Here is a 24,090-nt window from a genome sequence, read left to right as displayed (position 1 = left end):
CACAGTACTCCAGCTGAAGCCTAACTAGTGCAGAGTAGAGCAGCAGAATGACTTCACGAGTTTTGCTTACAACACACCTGTTGATACAACCTAGAATCATATTTGCTTTTTTTGCAACAGCATCACACCGTTGACTCATATTCAACTTGTGGTCCACAATGACCCCTAGATCCCTTTCCGCCATGCTCCTTCCTAGACAGTCGCTTCCCATCTTGTATGTATGGAACTGATTGTTCCTTCCTAAGTGGAGCACTTTGCATTTCTCTTTATTAAACCTCATCCTGTTTACCTCTGACCATTTCTCTAACTTGCTAAGGTCATTTTGAATTATGTCCCTATCCTCCAAAGAAGTTGCAACCCCACCCAGTTTGGTATCATCTGCAAACTTACTAAGCATACTCTCTATCCCAATATCTACATCATTGATGAAGATATTGAACAGTACAGGTCCCAAAACAGACCTTTGCGGAACTCCACTTGTTATCCCTTTCCAGCAGGATTTAGCACCGTTAACAACAACTCTCTAACTACTGTTATGACCCAATTAAATTTATAGGCAGCAGATGTGAAACAAAAATTATTTTTTCATGGTCAACTTGTAGAACTCTTTACCAGGAGATGGTGGAAAGGCCCCAACTATAACAGGGTTCCAATAAGAATAAAATAAATTCAAGGATGATAGCCATTGATGGACCTACTAGCCAAAATGGACAAGGATGGTGTCCCTAGCCTCTGTCTGCTAGAAGATAGGAATGGATAACACGAGATGGATCGTTTGAGGATTGCTTCTTCTGTTTATTCCTCCTGACACACCTGGCATTGGCCACTGTCGGAAGACAGGATACTGGGCTAGAAGGCTCTTTGGTCTGCCCTGGTACAGCCATTCTGATTTTCTTATATATCTGTCCCTTGCTGTAACCCACGAGATTCCACATTCCTTCCAGAGCTGAGACACAGCCCAGGAGTCCTCACAGGGTTGCTCGTTCTCCCCAGCGTTAGTAAGAGATTAAGAACTATTAACATTTTAAGGTAAGTAGTGTCCCTTAAGTGACTTGCCACAAGAGGTCAGACTACGGGAGCGGCAGAGGGGAGTGGGTCTAATCGGCCTTTCTTTCACAGAGGCATTAGATACAGTGCTTCTGCCAGCTACCTGCCAAAAAGGGAGATTTCCAGAGCCTTGGTAGCCCTGGGGTAGGGACACTGCGGGGCAGACGGAATTGGTCTGCTCCCCCCTTGTACTGAGCATGCTCAGCAACACGGCTGAGGCTGCTGTCCTTAGTCTGCCTCGCCATGCATTCACCCCCCCCCCCCATTTCATGCCATGCACAGCTCCCCCCCTCTGAAATGGCGCCCCTGCCCCTCGGCACCTCGCACAGCCAGCACAGATAACACCGGCTCCCACGGCCCGACCGCCGGTACCTGCCTGCTGGGTCTCAGCCACCAGAGCCGCGCGCCACCATTCAAACAGCCGCCGCGCGAGCCAGGGGGCGGGGCCTGCGCGGGGAGAGGGCGCAGCGCCCAGCCGGGCAGGCGTGGTGGGAAATGGCGCGCAGGCTGGAGAGGGGGGGCTGAGGCGAGGGGCGGCGCGGACGCCCGGGGAGCCAGAGGAGGAGCCGGGTAGGTCCGAGGCAAGAGGTGGCGGTGGAGGTGGGTGTGAGCCTGAGGCGAGAGACCTGGCGGGCGCGGTGCGGGCGGGGCCGGCAGAGGCGGGAGGAGCCCGAGGCGGGGGTGGCGCTGAGGCCAGAGACCTGGCGGGCGGGGCCTGGCAGAGGCGGGAGGAGCCCGAGGCGGGGGTGGCGCTGAGGCCAGAGACCTGGCGGGCGCGGTGTGGGCGGGGCCTGGCAGAGGCGGGAGGAGCCCGAGGCGGGGGTGGCGCTGAGGCCAGAGACCTGGCGGGCGGGGCCTGGCAGAGGCGGGAGGAGCCCGAGGCGGGGGTGGCGCTGAGGCGAGAGACCTGGCGGGCGCGGTGTGGGCGGGGCCGGCAGAGGTGGGAGGAGCCCGAGGCGGGGGTGGTGCTAAGGCGAGAGACCTGGCGGGCGGGGCCTGGCAGAGGCGGGAGGAGCCCGAGGCGGGGGTGGCGCTGAGGCGAGAGACCTGGCGGGCGCGGTGTGGGCGGGGCCTGGCAGAGGCGGGAGGAGCCCGAGGCGGGGGTGGCACTAAGGCGAGAGACCTGGCGGGCGCGGTGTGGGCGGGGCCGGCAGAGGCGGGAGGAGCCCGAGGCGGGGGTGGTGCTAAGGCGAGAGATCTGGCGGGCGGGGCCTGGCAGAGGCGGGAGGAGCCCGAGGCGGGGGTGGTGCTAAGGCGAGAGATCTGGCGGGCGGGGACTGGCAGAGGCGGGAGGAGCCCGAGGCGGGGGTGGCGCTGAGGCGAGAGACCTGGCGGGCGCGGTGTGGGCGGGGCCGGCAGAGGCGGGAGGAGCCCGAGGCGGGGGTGGTGCTAAGGCGAGAGATCTGGCGGGCGGGGCCTGGCAGAGGCGGGAGGAGCCCGAGGCGGGGGTGGCACTAAGGCGAGAGACCTGGCGGGCGCGGTGTGGGCGGGGCCGGCAGAGGCGGGAGGAGCCCGAGGCGGGGGTGGCGCTGAGGCGAGAGACCTGGCGGGCGGGGCTTGGCAGAGGCGGGAGGAGCCCGAGGCGGGGGTGGCGCTGAGGCGAGAGACCTGGCGGGCGCGGTGTGGGCGGGGCCTGGCAGAGGCGGGAGGAGCCCGAGGCGGGGGTGGCGCTGAGGCGAGAGACCTGGCGGGCGGGGCTTGGCAGAGGCGGGAGGAGCCCGAGGCGGGGGTGGCGCTGAGGCGAGAGACCTGGCAGGCGGGGTCTGGGGGAGGCGGCTGGTCCCCCGGGGTCTGACTCTTGCTATGGTTGTTCTCTGGGTCCCGGCGAAAGGCAGCAGGGACCCACCGTCCAGGGCGGCGCGGAGAATGGAGCAGGCAGGCGCTGCTGGCGAGCAGGGTGGTCGGGTGGCGAGAGTCGCTGCAGACTTAAGCAGAGAGGAAGAAATACAGACTGGGGAGAAATCTTCAAGAATAAGCGGAAAGATTTAAAAGGGATTTCTATGTGTGAGCGAAAAGGAAGGGCAGGATGGCAACTGGAAAGTACAGTTGACACGATCAGTTTTTAGGGTAAGCTAGACAGGGCTAAGCATTTCGATACTGGCATAAATGCTCCCAAGGGCGGGACAAGAGAAGTGTTGTTTGTATTGAGCACCTAGGAGAGCCCCAGTTATGGCCAGAGTCCTTTTGTGCAAGGCACTGTACAGAGAACACAAATGCAGTCCCTGTCCCAAAGAGGCTACAAGCAGCCACCAATGCAGACAAACTGATAGGACGTGGTGATAGGATGCTGCATCAGCACAACAGCAGCTAAGCCGTTTTCAAGGTGGTTTTTTTTTTAATGCTTCAGAGGGGTAGCAGAATTAGTCTGTAACAGGAAAAACTTAAAAACAACAAATAGTCTAGTAGGCTTTAAAAAATAACAAAACATGTATATAGTGTCTTGAGCTTTCCTGAGCACAACCCACTTCTTCAGATAACCTGAATGTTGGAAGTCCAGATCCAAGAATAAATAAGGGGGGGGGGGGGGGAGAGAAGGGAGAGAGGGAAAAAATTCTGCTCCTTCAATTTTTTTCTGTCTCCCCGCTCCTCCTTTCCTTATTTATTCTTGGATCTGGACTTCCAACACTCAGGTCATCTGAAGAAGTAGGTTGTGCCCAGGAAAGCTCATGATATCATCTACATGTTTTGTTAGTCTTTAAAGTGCTATTCGACTATTTATTGTTTAAAGTTTTTTAATGTATAGGAGCTTCATGTGATTACGTTTTGGATATGACACAGTTCACGGGAGGAGGAATGATTTGTTTAATTTTCTTGATGTGGCGTTTAGGGCTGTTCTGTACATTTTGCCGCTACAATTATGTCCCATACTAAAGTGTTAGACTGCTGATTATCAATTTCAAACCATTATAGTTGCAGACTCAGAAGTACAAAACCTGGAGATAAGCTCTTAGCTTTAAGGTGCACTGCTCTAGTGTTAGTGAAAGACATTACGTACAGCTACAATTACTTGCCTTCTCACACGCTAGTTTTCCTCCTTGCTGTAATGTTATACCTCTGTAGACACATTCTTCTTGCACTTCTTCCTTGTGTTAGTGTAGTCACAAAATCCATGCTTTCTCCGTGAGAATGGCTCATGTTGAAGAAATATAAAGTATAATTCCACGGCAGATGGTTACCTAGAATGGAAGGGATTTTTTCTCGTTTTACTTCCAACTCTGCTGATGCTATGAGTTGTTTAATTTCTCTGTATCTTTATGAACCAAGTGAATTGCTCTGGATATGGCGGATCCTTCCTACTAGGGCAACCTGTTCATGCAGAGTCGCGGTAGAGGGGGTGCTCTCGGGGTTCAGGCCCATTCTGTGAAGGTCGTGGTTAGAGCTAGACCCCAGACTTCATCTCCCTGTGGCCAGGTGGCTGAGAGTCACTCCTCGGCCAGGAAGATGGAGTCTGCAGGCTTGTAGGGACTCCTCAGTAAGAAACCCAGGCTGTCCAGCCCAGCTTGGCTGTCGGAAAGAAAGAAGGGAGCGCGCAGGGGGAGGGGGCTGAGGTGGGACTGCCCGAGCCAGGGCGGGGCTGAGCTGGGGGCTAGGAAGGGAGGAGCAGACGGACACGCTGGGATGGGGGCGAGTCTTAGCTCCCAGGCGGAAGCTTGCCTGCGGTCGCCGGTTCTTAGTGCCGGGACGTTCTCGGATCCAATCTCTGCTGGGATGGCCCCTCCTGGAGAGCCGGGGCCATTGGCCTTCGACGACGGCGAGGACTTGGCGGCCCTGGAGGAGCTGGACGAGGCGAAGCTGCTGCATAGCCTGAGCGGCCGCTTCCAACAGCAGCGGATCTATGTGAGGGGGGGGGGGGGGGGGGGGACCGCGGGCAAGGCTGAGTGCGAGCCGAGGGGCTGCTGTAGGGCCTCCCTTGTTCCGAAGTGGCTAGAGGGTGGGAGAAGGGACCCCAGGTATGTGCGGGGCCGACTGGTCCCACGGGACTCTGGAAGCGTGTAAGGGAGGGCTGCGGGACACCGGGATATGTGGGGGTACCAAAGGGCACCGAGGGTGCGGAGAGGGAACGAGGGACCCACCGGACACTGTGTGCGTGCCGAAGACACCAGGGGCGAGCCAGCAGCCGATTTCTAGTTATACAAGAAAAAACGTTGCTTGAACCGCGGGGGATACTCTCTCATTACAGATTAAGTACTGCGTGGGAGGGGTGAGACCCCGCGGGACACAACGGCGCTGGAGAGTCTGCTGGACACGGGAGGGAGGGGGGTGGAGGAGAGCCGCTAGGACATGGTTTCCTCCCTACACCCCAAAAATGTAGGGCAAAGGGGCCTTGGGGCACTGTACAATGCTTGCTTACTTGGTTGGTGGGCATTTTTCTCTTAAATCAGACATATATTGGGGACATTTTGATTGCGATGAACCCGTTCCAGAGCCTGCCACTGTATGAGAAACCAGTAAGTGTCACCTCATTCCAGGATATGGTGTTAGTAGGGGGTGTGTGGCACCTCATGTTGGTGGGCCTGGGGGGATGGGCCAAATAAGAACAGCACCCTTTGCTCTTGGAGAGTCCAATCACAAGACTTCCCTGTGAAGTTATAGTGTTACCCATAAGGAATGTGGCTAGTTGGGTTTTGTAGGAGGCTTTTCCATGTGCTTTTCAGCCAATACATTTTTCAAAATGTTGTATCATATGGGTTTTGTCAGATGTGTTTTGATTTCTCTGTCATCCATGGCTCTAAGAGCTTCTTCTGATTTGAAACAGTATTTTAAATGGTCTGAAATCTACAGTACACTCCTTGAATTGACCACCCAGTAGTAAAAAATAGTTCTCACAGAAACCTTCACATCTTACCCATTGTTCACATCCTACCATTGCACTCCTCCCCACAAATGCTGGAGAACAGAGATGACCATTGTAAAAATGTCAGAATGTTCTAAAGCAAAGCGGTGGCCAGGCATTCCAGAGCATGTTACGTTTCTAGACATCTTTATTTGACATATGGTGTATTTCTTGATTTACTCTATCAAATCCTGGGAAATGTAATCTAAAATACATGTTAAAAAATCCAAACAACTCTGATGTCTTTTCTCTGTCTTGTCTGGTGGCTAGCCATCCAAGATGAGATTCTATGATTGCTATTATTTCACTTTAATTTAATTTCCCCCCTGCTCCTAGGTATCCGAGAAATATCAGAACTATGACAAGGGCACCCTGCCCCCCCATATCTTTGCCATTGCTGACAGAGCATACCAGGCCATGCTGGGACGTCTGGCAACAGGACCTCAGAACCAGTGTATTGTTATCAGGTAAGAGAGAACAATTCAAAATATTTGTAGGGTTCCACATCAAGCTACAATATGGTCTTGTTAGACCTGCATCGCTGAGCGAGAGAGCAGCTTGAGGTCCTGGAACTAACAACTGTACACCTTTCCTGTCTGTGGCCATGCTGATGTTTAAAGAAGGGGGAATGAAGACTAAAGGCCTCTTATTGGAATCCGTTTAAGTGCTCAAATGGATTCCAGTTGAAACAGAAACTGTATGTTGTCTTCCCATATACCCATATTTGGTGCTTCTCATTCACTTTCTAAAAGTTGAATACAGGAGCAGCGAGTTCAGAGTCAGTGCTGTGATAAATTGCTTGGCAAGAGATAAGTGATATTCTATAGCATCATCACTGAGATTTAGAGCCAACACTGTGGATATAGCTTTTTTATTTGAACCATATTTCTTTTATAGTCATACATCTAGTTATGATGGTTATCTTAGAAGTGCTGAATACCAGACAGAACAACTTATTGAAATAAATGGGGCAGGTCAGATATCTCTCTTTTGAGGCTATCTCTTCAATGTCATGCAGTCAGGAATGTTCATGTGCAGCATTCTTCAAAACCAGTGTCATTAGACATTTAATCTGTTTTGCAGAATGTAACCCATTACTGGAAAAGTTGAAGGGAGCCCAAATATGATGATGGCACAGGGTTCTGTGAGTGAGGGGGGGATTTGATAGCAGCCTTCAACTTCCTGAAGGGAGGCTCCAAAGAGGATGGAGAGAGGCTGTTCTCAGTAGTAATGGATGGCAGAACAAGGAGTAATGGTCTCAAGTTGTGGTGGGAGAAGTCCAGGTTGGATATTAGGAAAAACTATTTCATTAGGAGGGTGGTGAAGCACTGGAATGGGTTACCTAGGGAAGTAGTGGAGTCTCCATCCCTAGTGGTGTTTAAGCCTCGACTTGACAAAGCCCTGGCCGGGTTGATTTAGTTGGAATTGGTCCTGCCTAGAGCAGGGAGCTGGACTTGATGACCTTCTGAGGTCTCTTCCAGTTCTATGGTTCTATGATTCTATTAATTGAGGTTCCATGAAAAGTCAATAGCCTGTGAGATCTCTTTTCTGATGGCTGCTTGTGCTCTTTGTGGGGTGAGGTTACAGGAGAAATGACACAATATATCATCTCATATATGTATACATCAGGTTAACAACTCGTCTCTCTGCTGCTACTGCAGGAAGTTCATGGTTTGTGTTATCTGCAAACAGCAAACACTTAGTGTGAGCAAAGATCGGGAGGGAGAGGGGGAAGGGAAGCCCTCTTGCACATTGTCTATCCATACAGCATTTAGTATTGGGGACACGTTGAATTCCATTGCTTCTGAGCACACGGGTTGTCATAAATATGAGATCCCATCCCTCAAACTGACCAGGAAATAGCATGGCCTCTGATTTGTACATTCTTCATTACCCAGATTAGTCACTGTAACTCACTCTGCTGGATCTGAATGCAAGTGTTTCACAGAGACTGCAGCTGGATCATTGCGTAACAGCCATCTCCCAAGTAATAACGGCAGATATAATATACAGTCTCCCTTCCTGCTGGTGTCAGAGCTAAATTAAGTTGTTGCCCTAATATACTTTGATCTAGGATCTGGCCAACAGAGAGATCCCTGTGGTAGGAAAAACACCACAGCAGCCCAGCACTGTGGCATTTAATTTCAGAGAGAGGAACTACACAAAAATAAGGAGGTTAGTTAAACAGAAATTAAAAGAGACAGTGTCAAAAGTAAAATCCTTGAAAACTGCATGGAAACTTTTCAAAGACACCATAATAGAGGTCCAACTTAAATGTATACCTCAAATTAAAAAAAAACACAGTAGGGAGAACAAAAAAAGTGCCACCATGGTTTAACAACCAAGTAAAGGAAGCAGTGAGAGAGAAAAAGGCATTGTTTACAAAGTGGAAGTTAAATCCCAGCGAAGAAAATAGAAAGGAACATAAAACGCTGTCAAATTAAGTGTAAAAATATAATAAGGAAAGCCAAAAAGCAGTTTGAAGAACAGCTAGCCAAAAACTGAAAAAGTTAACAGCAAAATGTTTTTTAAGTACAGGCAGTCCCCGGGTTACGTACAAGATAGGGACTGTAGGTTTGTTCTTAAGTTGAATTTGTATGTAAGTTGGAACAGGTACATATAGTAGGGGAGACTCTAGCCAAACATTTCTCCAGAGCTCAGTTTTATTCTCCCACACCTCACTTCCCTCAGTCCTTTATTCTCAAGCTGAGGTGTCTGCTGAGAAAAGCCGCTCCGCGTCTCCCTAGTCTGCTGGGGGTGGGCGCTAGCTTCATGTCTCCCTGGTCTGCTCGGGGGAAGCAGCTAGTGTGGGGTTGCCTCACGCCATTTGTAAGTAGGGATCCGATGTAAGTTGGATCCATGTAACCTGGGGACTGCCTGTACATGAAGCAGAAAGCCTGCTAAACACCAATGGCCACCCAACGATTGAGATGATAAAGGAGCAGTCAAAGACAATAAGGTAATACACTAAATACCATGTATACTCGAACATAAGCCCATTCATTCATAAGATGACCCCTCAAATTTACACACAAAAAATGTTAAAATGACAATGACCCTTTTATAAGCCAACTCTATATTGGTGGTGTACAAACTTACAGTCTAGCTCGTCTGTGTGAGCATGGGCTGAGGGACAGGCTGGCTGCAGGCATGGAGCAGAAAGTCTGCCTGCTCCATGCCTGAAGATGCTCCAGATACATAAGCATCTTGGCACATCAGCGGTTTGCCCTGCTGGGCTGGGAACTAAAGTTTGCTGACCCCTCTCTCCAATGAGAAAAAAAATGTTCAAGCATAATGACCCAATCATAAGCTGACCCCTGTTCTTCACAGTATGATATTTTTACCACAAACATTTGGCTTATGATCAAGTATATATGGTAAATTTTTGCATGGGTCTTCATGGCTGAGGATGTTAGTGAGATTCCCAAACCTGAGCCATTCTTCTTAGGTGAGGAACTGTCCCAGATTGAAGTGTCATTAGAAGAGGATTTGGAACAAATTGATAAACTAAACAGTAACAAGTCACCTGGACCAGATGGCATTCACCCAAGAGTCCAGAAAGAACTCAAATGTGAAATTGTAGAACAATTAACTATACTTGGTAACATATCCTTTAAATCCTCTTCTGTACTTAATGACTGGAAGATAGCTAATGTGATGCCAATATTTTAAAAGGGGTGATCCTGGCAATTACAGACTGGTAAGACTAATGTCAGTATTAGGCAAATTAGTTGAAACTGTAGTAAAGAATCAGAGGGGTAGCCGTGTTAGTCTGAATCTGCAGAAGTGGCAAGGAGTCCTGTGGCACCTTATAGACTAACTGAAGTGTAGGAGCATAAGCTTTCGTGGGCAAAGACCCACTTTGTCAGATGCATGTGACGAAATGGGTCTTTGCCCACGAAAGCTTATGCTCCTACACTTCAGTTAGTCTATAAGGTGCCACAGGACTCCTCGCCGCTTTTGTAGTAAAGAATAGAATTGTCAGACACACAGATTAACATAACTTGTTCAGGAAAAGTCAACATGGTTTCTCTAAAGGGAAATCATGCCTTACTAATCTACTAGAGTTCTTTGAGAGGGTCAACAAGCATGAGGACAGGGGTGATTCAGTGAATATAGTATACTGTACAGAGTTCCAGAAAGCTTTTGACAAGGGCCCTCACCAAAGGCTCTTCAGTAAAGTAAGTTGTCATGGAATAATAAGGAAGGTCCTCTCATGGATTGATAACTGGTTAAAGGACAGGAAACAAATGGTAGGAATAAATGGTCACTTTTCAGAATGTAGAGAGGTAACTAGTGGTGTCCCCTAAGGGTCCATACTGGGACCAATCCTATTCAACCTATTTATAAATGAGATGGAGAAAGGGATAAAAAATGAGGTGGCAAAATTTGCAGATGAAACTAAACTGCTCAAGATACAGTAAAACACCAATTGTCCAGCATCCAGTGGTCCGGCACTCCTGATAGTCCAGCACCATCTGGAACACGGAAGTGCTCCGGCCAGCCAGACAATTGGAGCTGCTCTGCCCCCGGCTTCCCCAAGTCCTCTGCTGGTCAGTTTCAGCAGATTCAGCAGCAGCGGTGGACTTGGGGAAGCCCTGGGACAGAGCACCCCAGCTGCTCTGCCCCCGGGTTCCCCAAGTCCACTGCTGCTGAAACTGACCAGCATCTGACTTGGGGAAGCTGGGGGCAGAGCAGCAGGAGTGCTGCCGGGTTGGTCCCGCAGCGCCGCTCAGGTGAGGGGCGGCGCCGCGGGACCAACCCAGCAGCACCCCAGCTGCTCTGCCCCCGGCTTCCCCAAGTCAGCCGCTGCTGAAATTGACCCACGCAGAGTAATGCACATTGGAAAAAATAATCCCAAGTATACGTACAAAATGATGGGGACTAATTTAGGTATTACCACTCGAGAGAGATCTTGGAATCATTCTGGATAGTTCTCTGAAAACATCCACTCAATGTGCAGCAGAAGTCAAAAAAGCAAACAGAATGTTAGGAATAATTTAAAAAGGGACAGAAAATAAAACAGGGAATATCTTACTTCCTCTTTATAAATCCATAATATGCCCATATCTTGAATACTGCATACAGATGTGGCTGCCTAATCTCAAAAGTAATAGAGAGGTAGCCGTGTTAGTCTAATCTTGTTAAAACAAAAGGAAAAACTATTTAGCACTTTAAAGACTAACAAGATGGTTTAATAGGTGATGAGTTTTCGTGGGCCAGACCCACTTCCTCAGATCATATTCATCACCTATTAAACCATCTTATTAGTCTTTAAAGTGCTACATAATATCAAAAGTGATACCTTGACATTGGAAAAGGTTCAGAAAAAGGAAACAAAAATGATTAGGGGTTTGCAGGGCTTGACAAATGCACTCGCCCGCTCGCCTGTGGTGAGTAGATTTTTCCAGCTGGCGAGTGCAGGGGCGGACTGGCCCGGTGGGCGGTTGTGACAGGCTGACCGAAGCCTGCACTATGGGCGGCGCGGCCCCATCCGATCCACCGGCCGGCAGAGGAGCACAGCGCCGCTGGGAAGGGGGAAGTGCGGTGATTCTTCCCACCGGGCTGCCTGCGTGCAGCTCCGGCACGAAGAGGCGGGGCGGGATGCCAGGACGCTGGTGTGACCTGGCCCCGCTGATTTTAAAGGGCCATGGCGGCTCGGCTCTGGCCGCATGTCCCTGGGAGCTGGCTGCGGCGTGCAGCACAGCCAGGGCCCGCCCCGCCGGCTCCAGTCCTGCCACGGCCCCAGCCCCCCTTTGTCTCCACGCTGCCTGTTCCCCATGCCTCCCCTGCACCCCGGACTCCCTGCTCTCCCTCTTCCCTGCGACCCTTTGGCTCTGTGCCACCCTTACACCCCATACCCTGCTCCCCCCAATCCCTGCCCCCCTAGCTCTGTGCTGCCCATTCCCTGCACTGCCCCTAGACCCCGATCCCTCTGCCCCTCCTGTTACCCACGTCCCATTCTCCGTGCCTCCACCGCACCCTGCTACCCCCAATCCCTGCATCCCTCTGGCTCTGTGCCTCCTATTCCCTGCGCCACCCCCGTACTCCCCCACTGTTCCCTGCACCCCTCTGGCTCTGTGCTGTCCCTGCACCCTGCTCCCCCTGTGGGTCGTGAGTGAAGGGTGCTTGCCCATAGGGAGGGGCTGGACAGGGCAGGGAAAAGGCTGCTCTGACCCAGCAGCAAGTGAAAGTGGAAAAAAAAATGAAAATGCTATTTGTTATTTATAGGGCTAAAATGCCAGGACAAAAAAGAAAACAAAAAAAACCCAACCTCATTGCAAAATGCAAACATGTGTAAAAGACAACAACAAGGGAGGGGGCGACAAAAAATGTTTTGCTTGGGGCAGCAGAAAACCTAGAGCTGGCCCCTGGGGAGGGGAAGGGGCTGGGCTGTGGGGAGGTGAGGGGAAAAATATGGGGAAGGGGCTTGTGCTGAGGGGAGGAGGTCAGGAGAAGAATAAGAAGAAGAAAGGAGAAGGCACCAAGGGACAGGGGTGCAGGAGAGACAAATGCCAGGGGGCCAAGTGCAGACAACGAGGAAAAGGGCAGGAGGGGAGGTGTCAGTGGGAGGAGGGACAGGGTGATGCTGGGAGAGGATAAGGGCACTGGGGGTTAGAGGGGGAGGGGAAGATGCTGGGAGAAGGCTTCAAAAAAGGTGTGGGCATGAGGAAGGCGGGGATGGAGCAAGGCATCTGTGAGGGCACAGGGACATGAGGGAAACGGGGGCAGAGGGTGGTGAGGGGGTGGGTATCAGGGAAAAAGAGAGCAAAGGGGGTAGAGGCAGTGAGGGAAGGGGGAGGCACCAGGAGGGTACAGGTGCCAAGGAATTCTGGGGGTGAAGCAGAAATTGGCAGACACCTGCAGGGGAGGGACCAGCACCAGAGGAGAGAGGCAGGGCAGGTGTGTAGAGGGAGGTTTTAGGAGAGGGGATGAGGAGGGATAGCTCACACGATCAGAGTGTGGCTACTGGAGGAGTGGGCACAGGGCGGAGAGAAGGGCTGGCGGAGGGGGGCAGATTTCAGGAAGGCTGAGGGCAGTGAGAAGGGCAGGAGTCAGGACAGCAGAGGGTGAGGGGTTGGGGGGCAGCAGGCACCAGGGGAGCTGATGGAGCAAGGGGAGGAGAAATGGCAGCAGAGAGAAAAGGTAGAGGTTTATAAGATATTTATTAATAACCTGTGTGATATTTATTAATAACTTAGCAATTACTGTTCTTATTCTTATTAGGAATTTATGGCATTAAAAAAACCCTTTTTTTGGGGGGGGAGGGTGGCGAATCCCTTTTTTGTCTGGCGAGTAGGGTTTTCCATAATTTGTCGACTCCTGGGGGTTTGGAACAGCTGCTCTATGAAGAGAGATTTAAAAGAATGGTCTTTTCATCTTAGAAAAGAGGAGACTAAGGAAGGATATGATAGAGGTCTATAAAATCATGACTTGTGTGGAGAAAGTAAATAAGGAAAAGTTACTTGTTCCCATAACATAAGAACAAGGGGTTACCAAATGAAATTAATAGGTAGCAGGTTTAAAACAAACAAAGTATTTCAACAACCAGTACACAGTCAGCCTGTGGAACTTCTTGCCAGAGGATGTTGTGAAGACCTGGACTTTAGCAGGGTTCAAAAAAGAACTAGTTAAATTCATGAAGGATAGGTCAATCAATACTTACTAGTCAGGATAAGTGGAATAAGAACATAAGAATGGCCATACTGAGTCAGACCAAAGGTCCATCCAGCCCAGTACTCTATCAATGATCAAGCGACCTCTCTCCTGCCATCCATCTCCACCCTCTAACAAACAGAGGCTAGGGACACCATTTCTTACCCATACTGGCTAATAGCCATTAATGAACTTAACCTCCATGAATGTATCTAGTTCTCTTTTAAACCGTGTTATAGTCCTAGCCTTCACAACCTCCTCAGGGAAGGAGTTCTACAGATTAACTATGCTTTGTGTGAAGAAGAACTTCCTTTTATTTGTTTTAAACCTGTTGCCCATTAGTTTCATTTGGTGGCCCCTTGTTCTTATATTATAGGAACAAGTAAATAACTTTTCCTTATTCACTTTCTCCACACCACTCATGATTTTATAGACCTCTATCATATCCTCCCTTAGTTTCCTCTTTTCCAAGCTGAAAAGTCCCCGTCTCTTTAATCTCTCCTTATATGGGACCCATTCCAAACCCCTAATCATTTTAGTTACCCTTCTCTGAACCTTTTCTAATGCCAGTGTATCTTTTTTGAGATGGGGAGACCACATCTGTACACAGTATTCAAGATGTGGGCGTACCATGGATTTATATCAGGGCAATAAGATATTCTCCGTCTTATTCTCTATCCCTTTTTTAATGATTCCTAACACCCTGTTTGCTTTTTTGACTGCCGCTGCACACTGCGTAGACGTCTTCAGAGAACTATTCATGATGACTCCAAGATCTCTTTCCTGATTATTTGTAGCTAAATTAGCCCCTATCATATTATATGTATAGTAGGGATTATTTTTTCCAATGTGCATTACTTTACATTTATCCACATTAAATTTCATTTGCCATTTTGATGCCAGTCACTTAGCTTGGTGAGATCTTTTTGAAGTTCTTCACAGTCTGCTTTGGTCTTAACTACCTTGAGCAGTTTAGTATCGTCTGCAAACTTTGCCACCTCCCTGTTTACCCCTTCCTCCCAATCATTTATGAATAAGTTGAAGAGGATTAATCCTAGGACTAACCCTTGGGGAACACCACTAGTTACTCCTATCCAGTCTGAAAATTTACCATTTATTCCTACCCTTTGTTTCCTATCTTTTAACCAGTTCTCATCCATGAATGGATCTTCCCTCTTATCCCATGACAACGTAAGAGCCTGTGGTCAGGGGCCTTGTCAAAGACTTTCTGGAAATCTAAGTACACTGTATCTACTGGATCCCTCTTGTCCACATGTTTGTTGACCTCTTCAAAGAACTCTAATAGATTAGTAAGACAGGATTTCCCTTTACAGAAACCATGTTGACTTTTCCCAACAAATTATGTTCTTCTATGTGTCTGACAATTTTATTCTTTACTATTGTTTCAACTAATTATTTAATCACCCTGACATCTGTTGGGAAACCACTACGGCAGTACACAGGCAATCCAGGAAGTTTTTGAAGAATGTTGGGGATAACTTCTTGACACAAGTGCTGAAGGATCTGACCAGGGGCTGTGCGCAGCTTGACCTTCTGCTCACAAACAGGGAGGAACTAATAGGGGAAGTGGAGGTGGGTGACAACCTGGGAAGCAGTGATCATGAGATGGTAGATTTCAGGATCCTGACCAAAGGAAGAAAAGAGAGTAGTAAAATACATACCTTGGACTTCAAAAAAGCAGATTTTGACTCCCTCAGAGATCTGATGGGCAGAATCCCTTGGGATTTTAACATGAAGGGGAAAGGAGTCCAGGACAGCTGGCAGTATTTTAAAGAAGCCTTATTGAAGGCACAGAAAGAAACCATCCTGATGCGTAGCAAGAGAGGCAAACATGGTAGGAGACCGGATTGGCTTACAGGGGAAATCCTTGGTGAACTTAAGCACAAAAAGGAAGCTTACAAAAAGTGGAAACTTGGACAAATGACCAGGGAGGGGTTTAAAGGTATAGCTTGAGGGTTATCAGGAAGGCGAAAGCACAATTGGAATTGCAACTGGCTAAGGATGTGAAGGATAACAAGAAAGGTTTCTACAGGCATATTAACAAGAAGAAGGTGATCAGAGAGGGTGTGCGGCCCCTAATGGATGAAGGAGATAACCTAGTGACAGATGATGTGGGGAAAGCTGAAGTACTCAATGCTTTCTTTGCCTCTGTATTCACGGACAAGGTCAGCTCCTGGACTTCTGCGCTAAGTGACGCAAGATGGGATGAAGATGGACAGCCCGTGGTGGGTAAAGAACAGATTAGGAACTATTTAGAGAAGCTAAACGTGCATAAATCCATGGGTCTGGACTTAGTGCATCCGAGGGTACTGAGGGAGTTGGCAAACGTCATTGAGGAGCCTTTGGCCATTTTCTTTGAAAAGTAGTGGAGATCAGGAGAAATCCTGGATGATTGGAAAAAGGCAAATGTAATGCCCATCTTTTAAAAAAAAAAAAAAAAAAAAAAAAGGGAAGAAGGACAATCCAGGGAACTATAGGCCGGTCAGTCTTACCTCGGTTCCTGGAAAAATCATGAAAGGGATCCTTAAGGAATCCATTTTGAGGCACTTGGTTGAGAGGAAAGTGATTAGGAATAGTCAGCATGGATTCACAAAGGGCAAGTCGTGCCTGACCAATCTGATTAGCTTCTATGATGAGGTAACTGGCTCGGTGGACATGGGGAAGTCAGTGGATGTGATATACCTTGACTTTAGCAAGGCTTTTGATACGGTCTCCCACAATATTCTTGCCAGCAAGTTAAGGGAATGTGGATTGGATAAATGGACGGTAAGATGGATAGAAAGATGGCTAGAAGGCCGGGCCCAGCGGGTAGTGATCAATGGCTCGATGTCAGGATGGCGGTCGGTTTCTAGAGGAGTGCCCCAAGGTTTGGTTCTAGGACCGGTTTTGTTCAATATCTTTATTAATGATCTGGATGAGGGGATGGATTGCACCCTCAGCAAGTTTGCGGATGACACTAAGCTGGGGGGAGAGGGAGATACGCTTAAGGGCAGAGATAGGGTACAGATTGACTTAGACAAATTGGAGGATTGGGCCACAAGAAATCTGATGAGGTTCAACAAGGACAAGTGCAGAGTCCTGCACTTGGGACGGAAGAATCCCAAGCATAGTTACAAGCTGGGGACCAACCGGTTAAGTAGAAGTTCTGCAGAAAAGGACCTGGGGGTTACAGTGGATGAGAAGCTGGATATGAGTCAACAGTGTGCCCTTGTAGCCAAGAAGGCTAATGGCATATTAGGTTGTATTAAGAGGAGCATTGCCAGCAGATCCAGAGATGTCATTATTCCCCTTTATTTGGCTTTGGTGAAGCCACATCTGGAGTATTGTGTCCAGTTCTGGGCCCCCCACTACAAAAAGGATGTGGACCCATTGGAGAGGGTCCAGCGGAGGGCAACCAAAATGTTTAGGGGGCTGGAGCATATGACTTACGAGGAGAGGCTGAGGGAGTTGGGTCTGTTTAGTCTGCTGAAGCGAAGAGTGAGGGGGGATTTGATAGCAGCCTTCAGCTTCCTGAAGGGAGGTTCCAAAGAGGATGGAGAGAGGCTGTTCTCAGTAGTGACAGGTGGCAGAACAAGGAGCAATGGTCTCAAGTTGTGGTGGGAGAGGTCCAGGTTGGGTATTAGGAAAAACTATTTCACTAGGAGGGTGGTGAAGCACTGGAATGGGTTACCTAGGGAAGTAGTGGAGTCTCCATCCCTTGAGATTTTTAAGCCTCGGCTTGACAAAGCCCTGGCCGGGTTGATTTAGTTGGAATTGGTCCTGCCTAGAGCAGGGGGCTGGACTTGATGACCTTCTGAGGTCTCTTCCAGTTCTATGATTCTGTGATAATTTGCCCGGTACTGACGTTAGACTTACAGATCTTTAATTGCTGGGATTGCCTCTAAAGCACTTTTTTAATATTGGCATTACATTAGCTATCTTCTAGTCGTTGGGTACAGAAGCTTATTTAAAGGATAGATTGCAAACAACTGTTAATAGTTCTGCAATTTCACATTTGAGTTCTTTCAGAACTCTTGGATGAATGCCATGTGGTCCTGATGACTTGTTACTGCTAAGTTTATCAATTAATTCCAAAACCACTTATAATGACACTTCAGACTGTGACAAGTCCTCAGATTCGTCATCTATAAAGGACAGGTCAGGTTTGGGAATCTCCCTAACATCCTCAGCTGGGAAGACTGAAGCAAAGAATTCATTTAGTTTCTCCGCAATTACTTTATCGTCTTTAATTGCTCCTTTTGTATCCCGATCGTCCAGGGGCCCCACTGGTTGTTTAGCAGGCTTCCTGCTTCTGATGTACTTAAAAACATTTTGTTATTACCTTTTGAGTTTTTGGCTAGCTGTTCTTCAAATTCCTTTTTGGCTTTTCTTATTACATTTTTACACTTAATTTGACAGTGTTTATGCTTCTTTCTATTTACCTCACTAGGATTTGACTTTTACCTTTTAAAAGATGTCTTTTTATCTCTCACTGCTTCTTTTACATGGTTAAGCCACGGTGGCTTTTTTTTAGTTCTTCTTTTTTTTTTTTTTTTTAATTTGGGGTATACATTTAAGTTGGGCCTCTATTATGGTGTCTTTGAAAAGTGTCCATGAAGCTTGCAGGGATTTTACTTAAGTCACTGTACCTTTCAATTTCTGTTCAACTAACCTCCTCATTTTTGCATAGTTCCCCTTTTTGAAATTAAATGCCACAGTGTTGGACTTCTGAGGCGTTCTTCCCACCACAGTAATGTTAAATGTTATTATATTATTGTCACTGTTTCCAAGCGGTCCTGTTATAGTTATCTCTTGGACCAGATCCTATGCCCCACTCAGGACTAAACTGAGGATTGCCTCTCCCCTTGTGGGTTCCTGTATCAGCTGCTCCGAGAAGCAGTCATTTAAGGTATCAAGAAATTTTGTCTCTGTATCTCGTCCTGAAGTGACATGTATCCAGTCAATATGGTGATAGTTGAAATCCCCCACTATTATTGAGTTCTTTATTTTGATAGCCTCTCTAATTTCCCTTAGCATTTCATAGTCACTATTACTGTCCTGGTCAGGTGGTCGATAATAGATATCTACTGTTATATTCTTATTAGAGCAGGAAATTACTATCCATAGCGATTCTATGGAACATGTCGATTCATTTAAGATTTTTACTTCATTTGATTCTATATTTTCTTTCACATATAGTGCCACTCCCCTACCCACACAACCTGTTTATCTCTAGCCTCTGTCAGAGTCTAGAAATGGATGACAGGAGAGGGATCACATGATGATTACTGTTCTGTTCACTCCCTGGGGCATCTGGCACTGGCTACTATCGGAACACAAAATACTGTGCTAGATGGATCTCCATTATGGCTTTTCTTATGTTCTCATATGAGAACCTCAATTAGCCATATTTAGTAGGCACAATTCAGATAAGAGTTATCTCAACAGCAGGTCCTGATGATGGAACTCCCTTTCAGAGATAGATTGAGATCTATAGACTTTATCCTCAGGCATGGCTTCCGTTAAAACAAAAACTAACCAGCTGCCCCAACCCTGGGACCTGTAGCAGGGCAGGCATTAGTCAGTGTTTCCCAACCTTTTTTATGCCCAAGACCACTTTTGGAATTTAATGGCAATCCAAGATCTACCCTGTGCTTTTCCAGAAACCCTGCTCACTCCATCCACCCCTCACTCTATCACTCTCTCTCCCTTACCCTTGCTCACTTTTACTGGGATGGGGTGCAGGTTGGGGTTCAGAAGGGAGATTGGTATGTAGGAGGGGGAGAGATGCTGACTCAGGGCTGCATCTATGGAGTGCTGGCTCTGGAAGGGACTCAGGGTTTCCAGGCAGGAGCAGTGTGCCAATGCTCCTACTTCCCCGCCTCCTCCTCCATACCCACAGGGATATGCTGAGCACTCTTGGGAACAGGCTGGTGGCATGGTGCCAGAGTAGGTATGGAGCAAGTGCTGATCACGATTGACTGGGAGACTTCCCAGGATTGACCAATCATCCATTTAGTGGCCACAGCATTGCGTAGTTCCTGACTCTAAGAACTTACATTCTGTCTTTGTGTTCTATTTGTGTGAGACTCAGCACAGTGGGATCCTGTTCTATGACCGGGACTCCTAGATACTGCCACAGTATTAATAAGAAGAAGCTAAACACATTTAGTCTCTTTGTGGCTATTCAGTACATAGATGATGAGTGCCTTAGAAATACCATAGAGAGAAGGTGGTTTTACTGATTACTGTGTTGGCCAGGAGCATCCAATGGAATTCTGAATGGGTCACAACTCCCTTTTGGAAACTGGTGTGTTTCTGTAATCCAATGAGAGAAGGCTAGTGCTTTTCCTCCTTGCTGAGTGCCAAACAGGCATTCTTTCTTCCTCCCCCACACATCAGGGTAATACCTTGACTATGTATGTCCAACCAAGATAGTATCCCTTTCTCCTTTGCTGAAGTCCTGTGTCTTGCTTAGAGAGAGGAGTTCAAGTCACTAACCTTCCTCTAACCCAATGTTTTCCAATTGTATTTGTCCATGGAACCCTTTTCAGCTTTTCAGAATTTCAAGGAACCCCTAGGTTTGTCAAGCAAAAAAAAGAAAAGACAAGAAAAAGAGAAGAGAAGAGAGGAACCCACCAATGCATGAAAATCCTTCCCCAAGACCCCACCCCTTTGAGGCCCCATCCTCTCTATTCCCCTCCTCTCTGTCACTTGCTATCCCCAGCCCTTATATACTCTCACTTGGTTAAGACAGGACTCTGGGGTGGGAATGAGGGATTTGGGTGTGGGAAGGAGTGAGGAGAACAAGCTCTGGGATGGAATTTGGATTCAGGAGATGGGGATGCTGGCTCAGGGAAAGGGCTCTAACCTGGGGAGTGTTGAGCTCAGGTGGAAGGTTGAGGTGCTGAGCAAGTCATAGGCTTATGGATGTGAGGGTGCAGGAGTTTGGATTGGATATGTGAGGGGCTCAGGGAAAGGAGGCTGTGAGTATGATGGGCTCAGGACACAGATTTGCCATGTGTGGATGGTGCAGGTGTGTTGTGGCAGAAGACTGAGGATGTGGGGATGCAGGAGTTTGGGGATGTAAGGCTCAGGACAGGGGTTTCCAGTGTATGATAGGCTCAGATTTGGGGTCAGGTGGTGCATGAGTGTTATGATGCTGCAGTGAGATGGGGATTTGGCCCCAAATGGGGGTATGTTGGCCAGGTTTCATTTTTAAATAAAACATTATGTCAAACTCAAAAGGTTTTAGCATTGTCTTTATTTATGAGAGGTGCGAGGAACCTGTTTTGAGTCAAGGGTCACTGACCCACAAAAAGCTCAGTTGGGGCCACACAAGTGAGATACAGACAGCCCCCCCAAGCCTCAATAATGTGGTCCCAATTGTGCTGGTGTGGGCAGGGGCCAGGGTGCTAGTGGGTGCTGGGGCCAGGGAGAGGGTGCTTCCGGGTGGCAGGATGCTGGCACAGGTGGCGGGGTGCTGAGGTCAGGGACATGGTCCTGCTGGGCGCTAGGATGGGTGGCAGGGTGCTGGGTGCTGCGGTGGGTGGCAGGGTGCTGGGGCCAGGGACAAAGTGGTGCTGGGGCTGGGGACAGGGTGCTGCTGGGTGCTGGGAACAGTGCTGGTGGGAGCAGGGGACAGCGTACTCATGCGGGGTCTGGGAAGTGGACAAGGGCAGCTGGGACCAGTACCTGGCAATCCTGCAGCACCTCTGGGTTCTGGGAAGTGTGCGACTGCACTTTCCCTCCCCAAACAGCCAGCATGTGTGCTGCCTGAGCAGCATGGGCTCTTGCCCTCCAGTAACTTATTTCCGTAATGCCATCCTGCGGGAGGAGTGGGGGGGAGGGTGCAGTGAGTCTCAGGACAGAGCGCGCTGCTTGAACAGTCGGAGCTGCGCAGACCTGGGTCTCCTGACCGCACCCCCGCACCACACAAAAAGGTGTCGGAACTAAGTTGCTGGGTGCCACAGCCCCAGCTGTTCAGGCAGCACGCCTGTCTCCTTTGGGGAGGGGAAGTGCTTCCCTCCCTGCTGTGGGTCACGTGGAGTCACCCCTGTCCGGCACCCCCTAGTGTGCCGGCTGGGAGCAACTATTCCCTTTGCCCGCATCTCCCTACGCCTCTGCGTCGCCAGGGAGGAATGGGAAACAAGCTAGTCAACTCTCTCTCTTTCAGAAGAGTCGGGGGAGTGCCGGCTCTTTGCAGAACCCCTACTTTCACTTTGCGGAACCCCAGGGTTCCGTGGAGCACCAATTGGGAAACACTGCTCTAACCCATCCCCTGAATCGCAGGAGTCTGCTTGTCCTAGCATTCCAGTTGACACTATCACCCCACCATTCCACCCTGTAGTCACAGAGAAGCCACACCTCAGACACAAAGTACAGTGCCCAGGTGTGTAAACAGCCCTGTCCTTTGGAATGTGTGGTATTTCCTGGTTTTGTTCAGTGACTGACAGATCTTCCCTCAGGGTGGAATCTCAGTGTTAGTGCACAGGTGCTGTCACAGGATCACAGCTCTCTTAAGAATATGGAAGTAGTGGGACAATTTATGCTTGTGATGGTGAGGAGGCTAAACAACACCTTCTTCTTCGGGTGATGTCCCCTTGGGTGCTCCACATATGGTGTTGGGCTCATCTCAGTGCCACAGATCGGAGCTTTTTCTAAGCAGTATCTAGTCTGCAGTTTGACAGTTGATCATGGCCGGACCCCCTCCCCTCAGTTCCTCTTCTACTGCCCTTGGCCGTAGGCGGAGTCCTCCTGCCTCTTCAGGCACTTTTCTCCTCATAGATAAAACCTTCAACCTTTTGACCTCAATTCATCTTGGATCCTTGATATTTTATTACCATTTCAAAGGCAAACGAAACAAGCTGGGGAACACTCTGTTCCCTCACCACTAGCAGCTTTAGCCGCAGCAGCTGCTTTCGGTCAGCTGGCTCAAAAAAAAAAAAAAAAACCACACACACACAACCCCACACTTTCACAACCTGACACCCTATGGACAGCGAGTCAGCAGCTTCATTAACCTCTCCCGCCTTCAGCCCAATCACCAATGGCTTGACTATGCCTGCCTCACAAGGCTTTAAAAAGTGTGGTGGCTGCAGCGATCCTATCCCAGCCTCAGAGGGACACAGCTGCTGTGTCAAATGGTTGGGGGAGGCACACAATCCTCAGGATTGCGACCATTGTAAAACCCTGCCTGCAAGAGCAAGAGAGAGGACAGAGAGCTTAGGCTTCGTATGTCCCCTATGGAGAGGGCTTTACAGCCCCAGTTAGAGGCTGCGCAGGATCAAAGGACACAGATCCCCAGGCATAAATCATCCTCTTTAATGCTGATGGCACATCAAAGGAGCGTGTGGCACCAGATGAAGCAGGGGAGCTGGCTTCAAAGTGGCCCTGTGAACCCTCGTGCTGCTGCTCAGCTCGGCAATGGCTAAAGAAGTGGTGCTGCCTCCACAGCGGACCCAAAAAGCCTCGGTGTCGCCACTTAGTGCACCCGCCTCTCCACTGCCTTCATTACAGCAAGACTTTAGCCCGCAGGCTAAGCAGATGGGCTTTGAATGGACTGCACGGGGCTTAGGGGAACTGTAATAAGCACAGATGACCTCTGTCCTCCACCTACCTCAAGGGAACAGTCCCTGGAACCGTACCCACCCTACTCACTACCAAAGCAGGGATGGGGGTGCTCAACACAGATCTGTGATGAGGAGTGAATTCTCCTCCCACTCTGCATCCCTCACTTCATCTCTACAAGGGCATCACTACACCTCATGACCGTATCACCCACAGTGGCACCCAAGCTGGCATTATCCATAGCCACATTACCAGCCACAGTGGGCACCTTTGGATTGCTGGGCACCACCCAAATACCATCCTACTGCCCCATCCTCAGGAAAAAGGCAACCACCAGTTTTGCCATCCCATACTATGGTAGCATACCTGACTCGGAGGAGGAGGAAGGCCAATTAGCTGATGATCAGTATGACACTTGGCTGGCACAGTCACAAGACAATCCCACTTCCCCTCCATAGGATGCCATAGTCCCGGATGATGATCACGTGATAGTGGACCTGAAACAATTCCAGAACCTTTTTAAGAGGGTTGCTACATGACAAGAAATAAAACATCAGGAGGTTAAGCAGAAACAGCATGATCTCCTGAAGAATATCCACCCATCATCACAGGGCAGAATCACATTGCCCATAGATTAAGCAATTATGGAAGTCTCTGGAGACATCTGGCAAACACTAGCATTGGCTCAACTAACCTGCAAAAGGCGGACAAGAAATATCTCATCCCACTTAAAGATTTAGATATCCCTTTCTCTCGTCTTCAGCTAAACTCACTGGCCATCACTGCGGCAAGCCAATGGCCCTTCACGTTAGATCAAATAATGACAACAAAGAGCACAAGAGGTTAGACCAATTCAGAAAGAAGGTCTACCCATCTACCGCCCTGCAGCTTAGGATAGCCAATTACTCAGCAAATCACAACTCTGGCAGCTACTCCAAACTAGCAGACCTGATGGAGCATCGGCCTGATACAAGAAGCCCATA

At 49.0% G+C, this 24,090-nt stretch overlaps 2 protein-coding genes across 18 annotated transcripts in view; one reads left to right on the top strand and one right to left on the bottom strand.

Moving 5' to 3' along the window:
• Positions 1 to 1,962, bottom strand: part of ARHGEF39 (Rho guanine nucleotide exchange factor 39) — a 104,074-nt gene extending 102,112 nt beyond the window's left edge. For 2 of the 8 annotated variants that reach the window (XM_075914732.1, XM_075914731.1), the window contains exon 1: positions 1,420 to 1,768. The gene's annotated coding sequence lies outside the window, so the exon portion shown is untranslated. The other 6 variants (XM_075914727.1, XM_075914726.1, XM_075914725.1 and 3 more) reach the window with 6 other exon arrangements.
• LOC102461674 (myosin-IIIb-like) overlaps positions 1,508 to 24,090 on the top strand; it is a 181,584-nt gene continuing 159,001 nt past the window's right edge. For 4 of the 10 annotated variants that reach the window (XR_012898732.1, XM_075914719.1, XM_075914716.1 and 1 more), the window contains exons 1-3: positions 3,689 to 4,884; positions 5,430 to 5,495; positions 6,218 to 6,348. Coding sequence is in view for 9 of the 10 variants with exons in the window: in XM_075914719.1 (XP_075770834.1) it covers positions 4,666 to 4,884; positions 5,430 to 5,495; positions 6,218 to 6,348 (416 nt within the window). In the remaining variant the exon portion in view is untranslated. Of the gene's footprint in view, positions 1,648 to 2,546; positions 3,115 to 3,688; positions 4,885 to 5,429; positions 5,496 to 6,217; positions 6,349 to 24,090 lie in introns of those variants that run through there. The other 6 variants (XM_075914720.1, XM_075914721.1, XM_075914715.1 and 3 more) reach the window with 6 other exon arrangements.

This window comes from Pelodiscus sinensis, unplaced genomic scaffold (genome assembly GCF_049634645.1).
Source record: "Pelodiscus sinensis isolate JC-2024 unplaced genomic scaffold, ASM4963464v1 ctg72, whole genome shotgun sequence".
Classification (NCBI taxonomy): Eukaryota; Metazoa; Chordata; order Testudines; family Trionychidae; genus Pelodiscus; species Pelodiscus sinensis.
The sequence above is the reverse complement of the archived record's forward strand: the minus strand, read 5'-3'. Positions and strand labels throughout refer to the sequence as shown.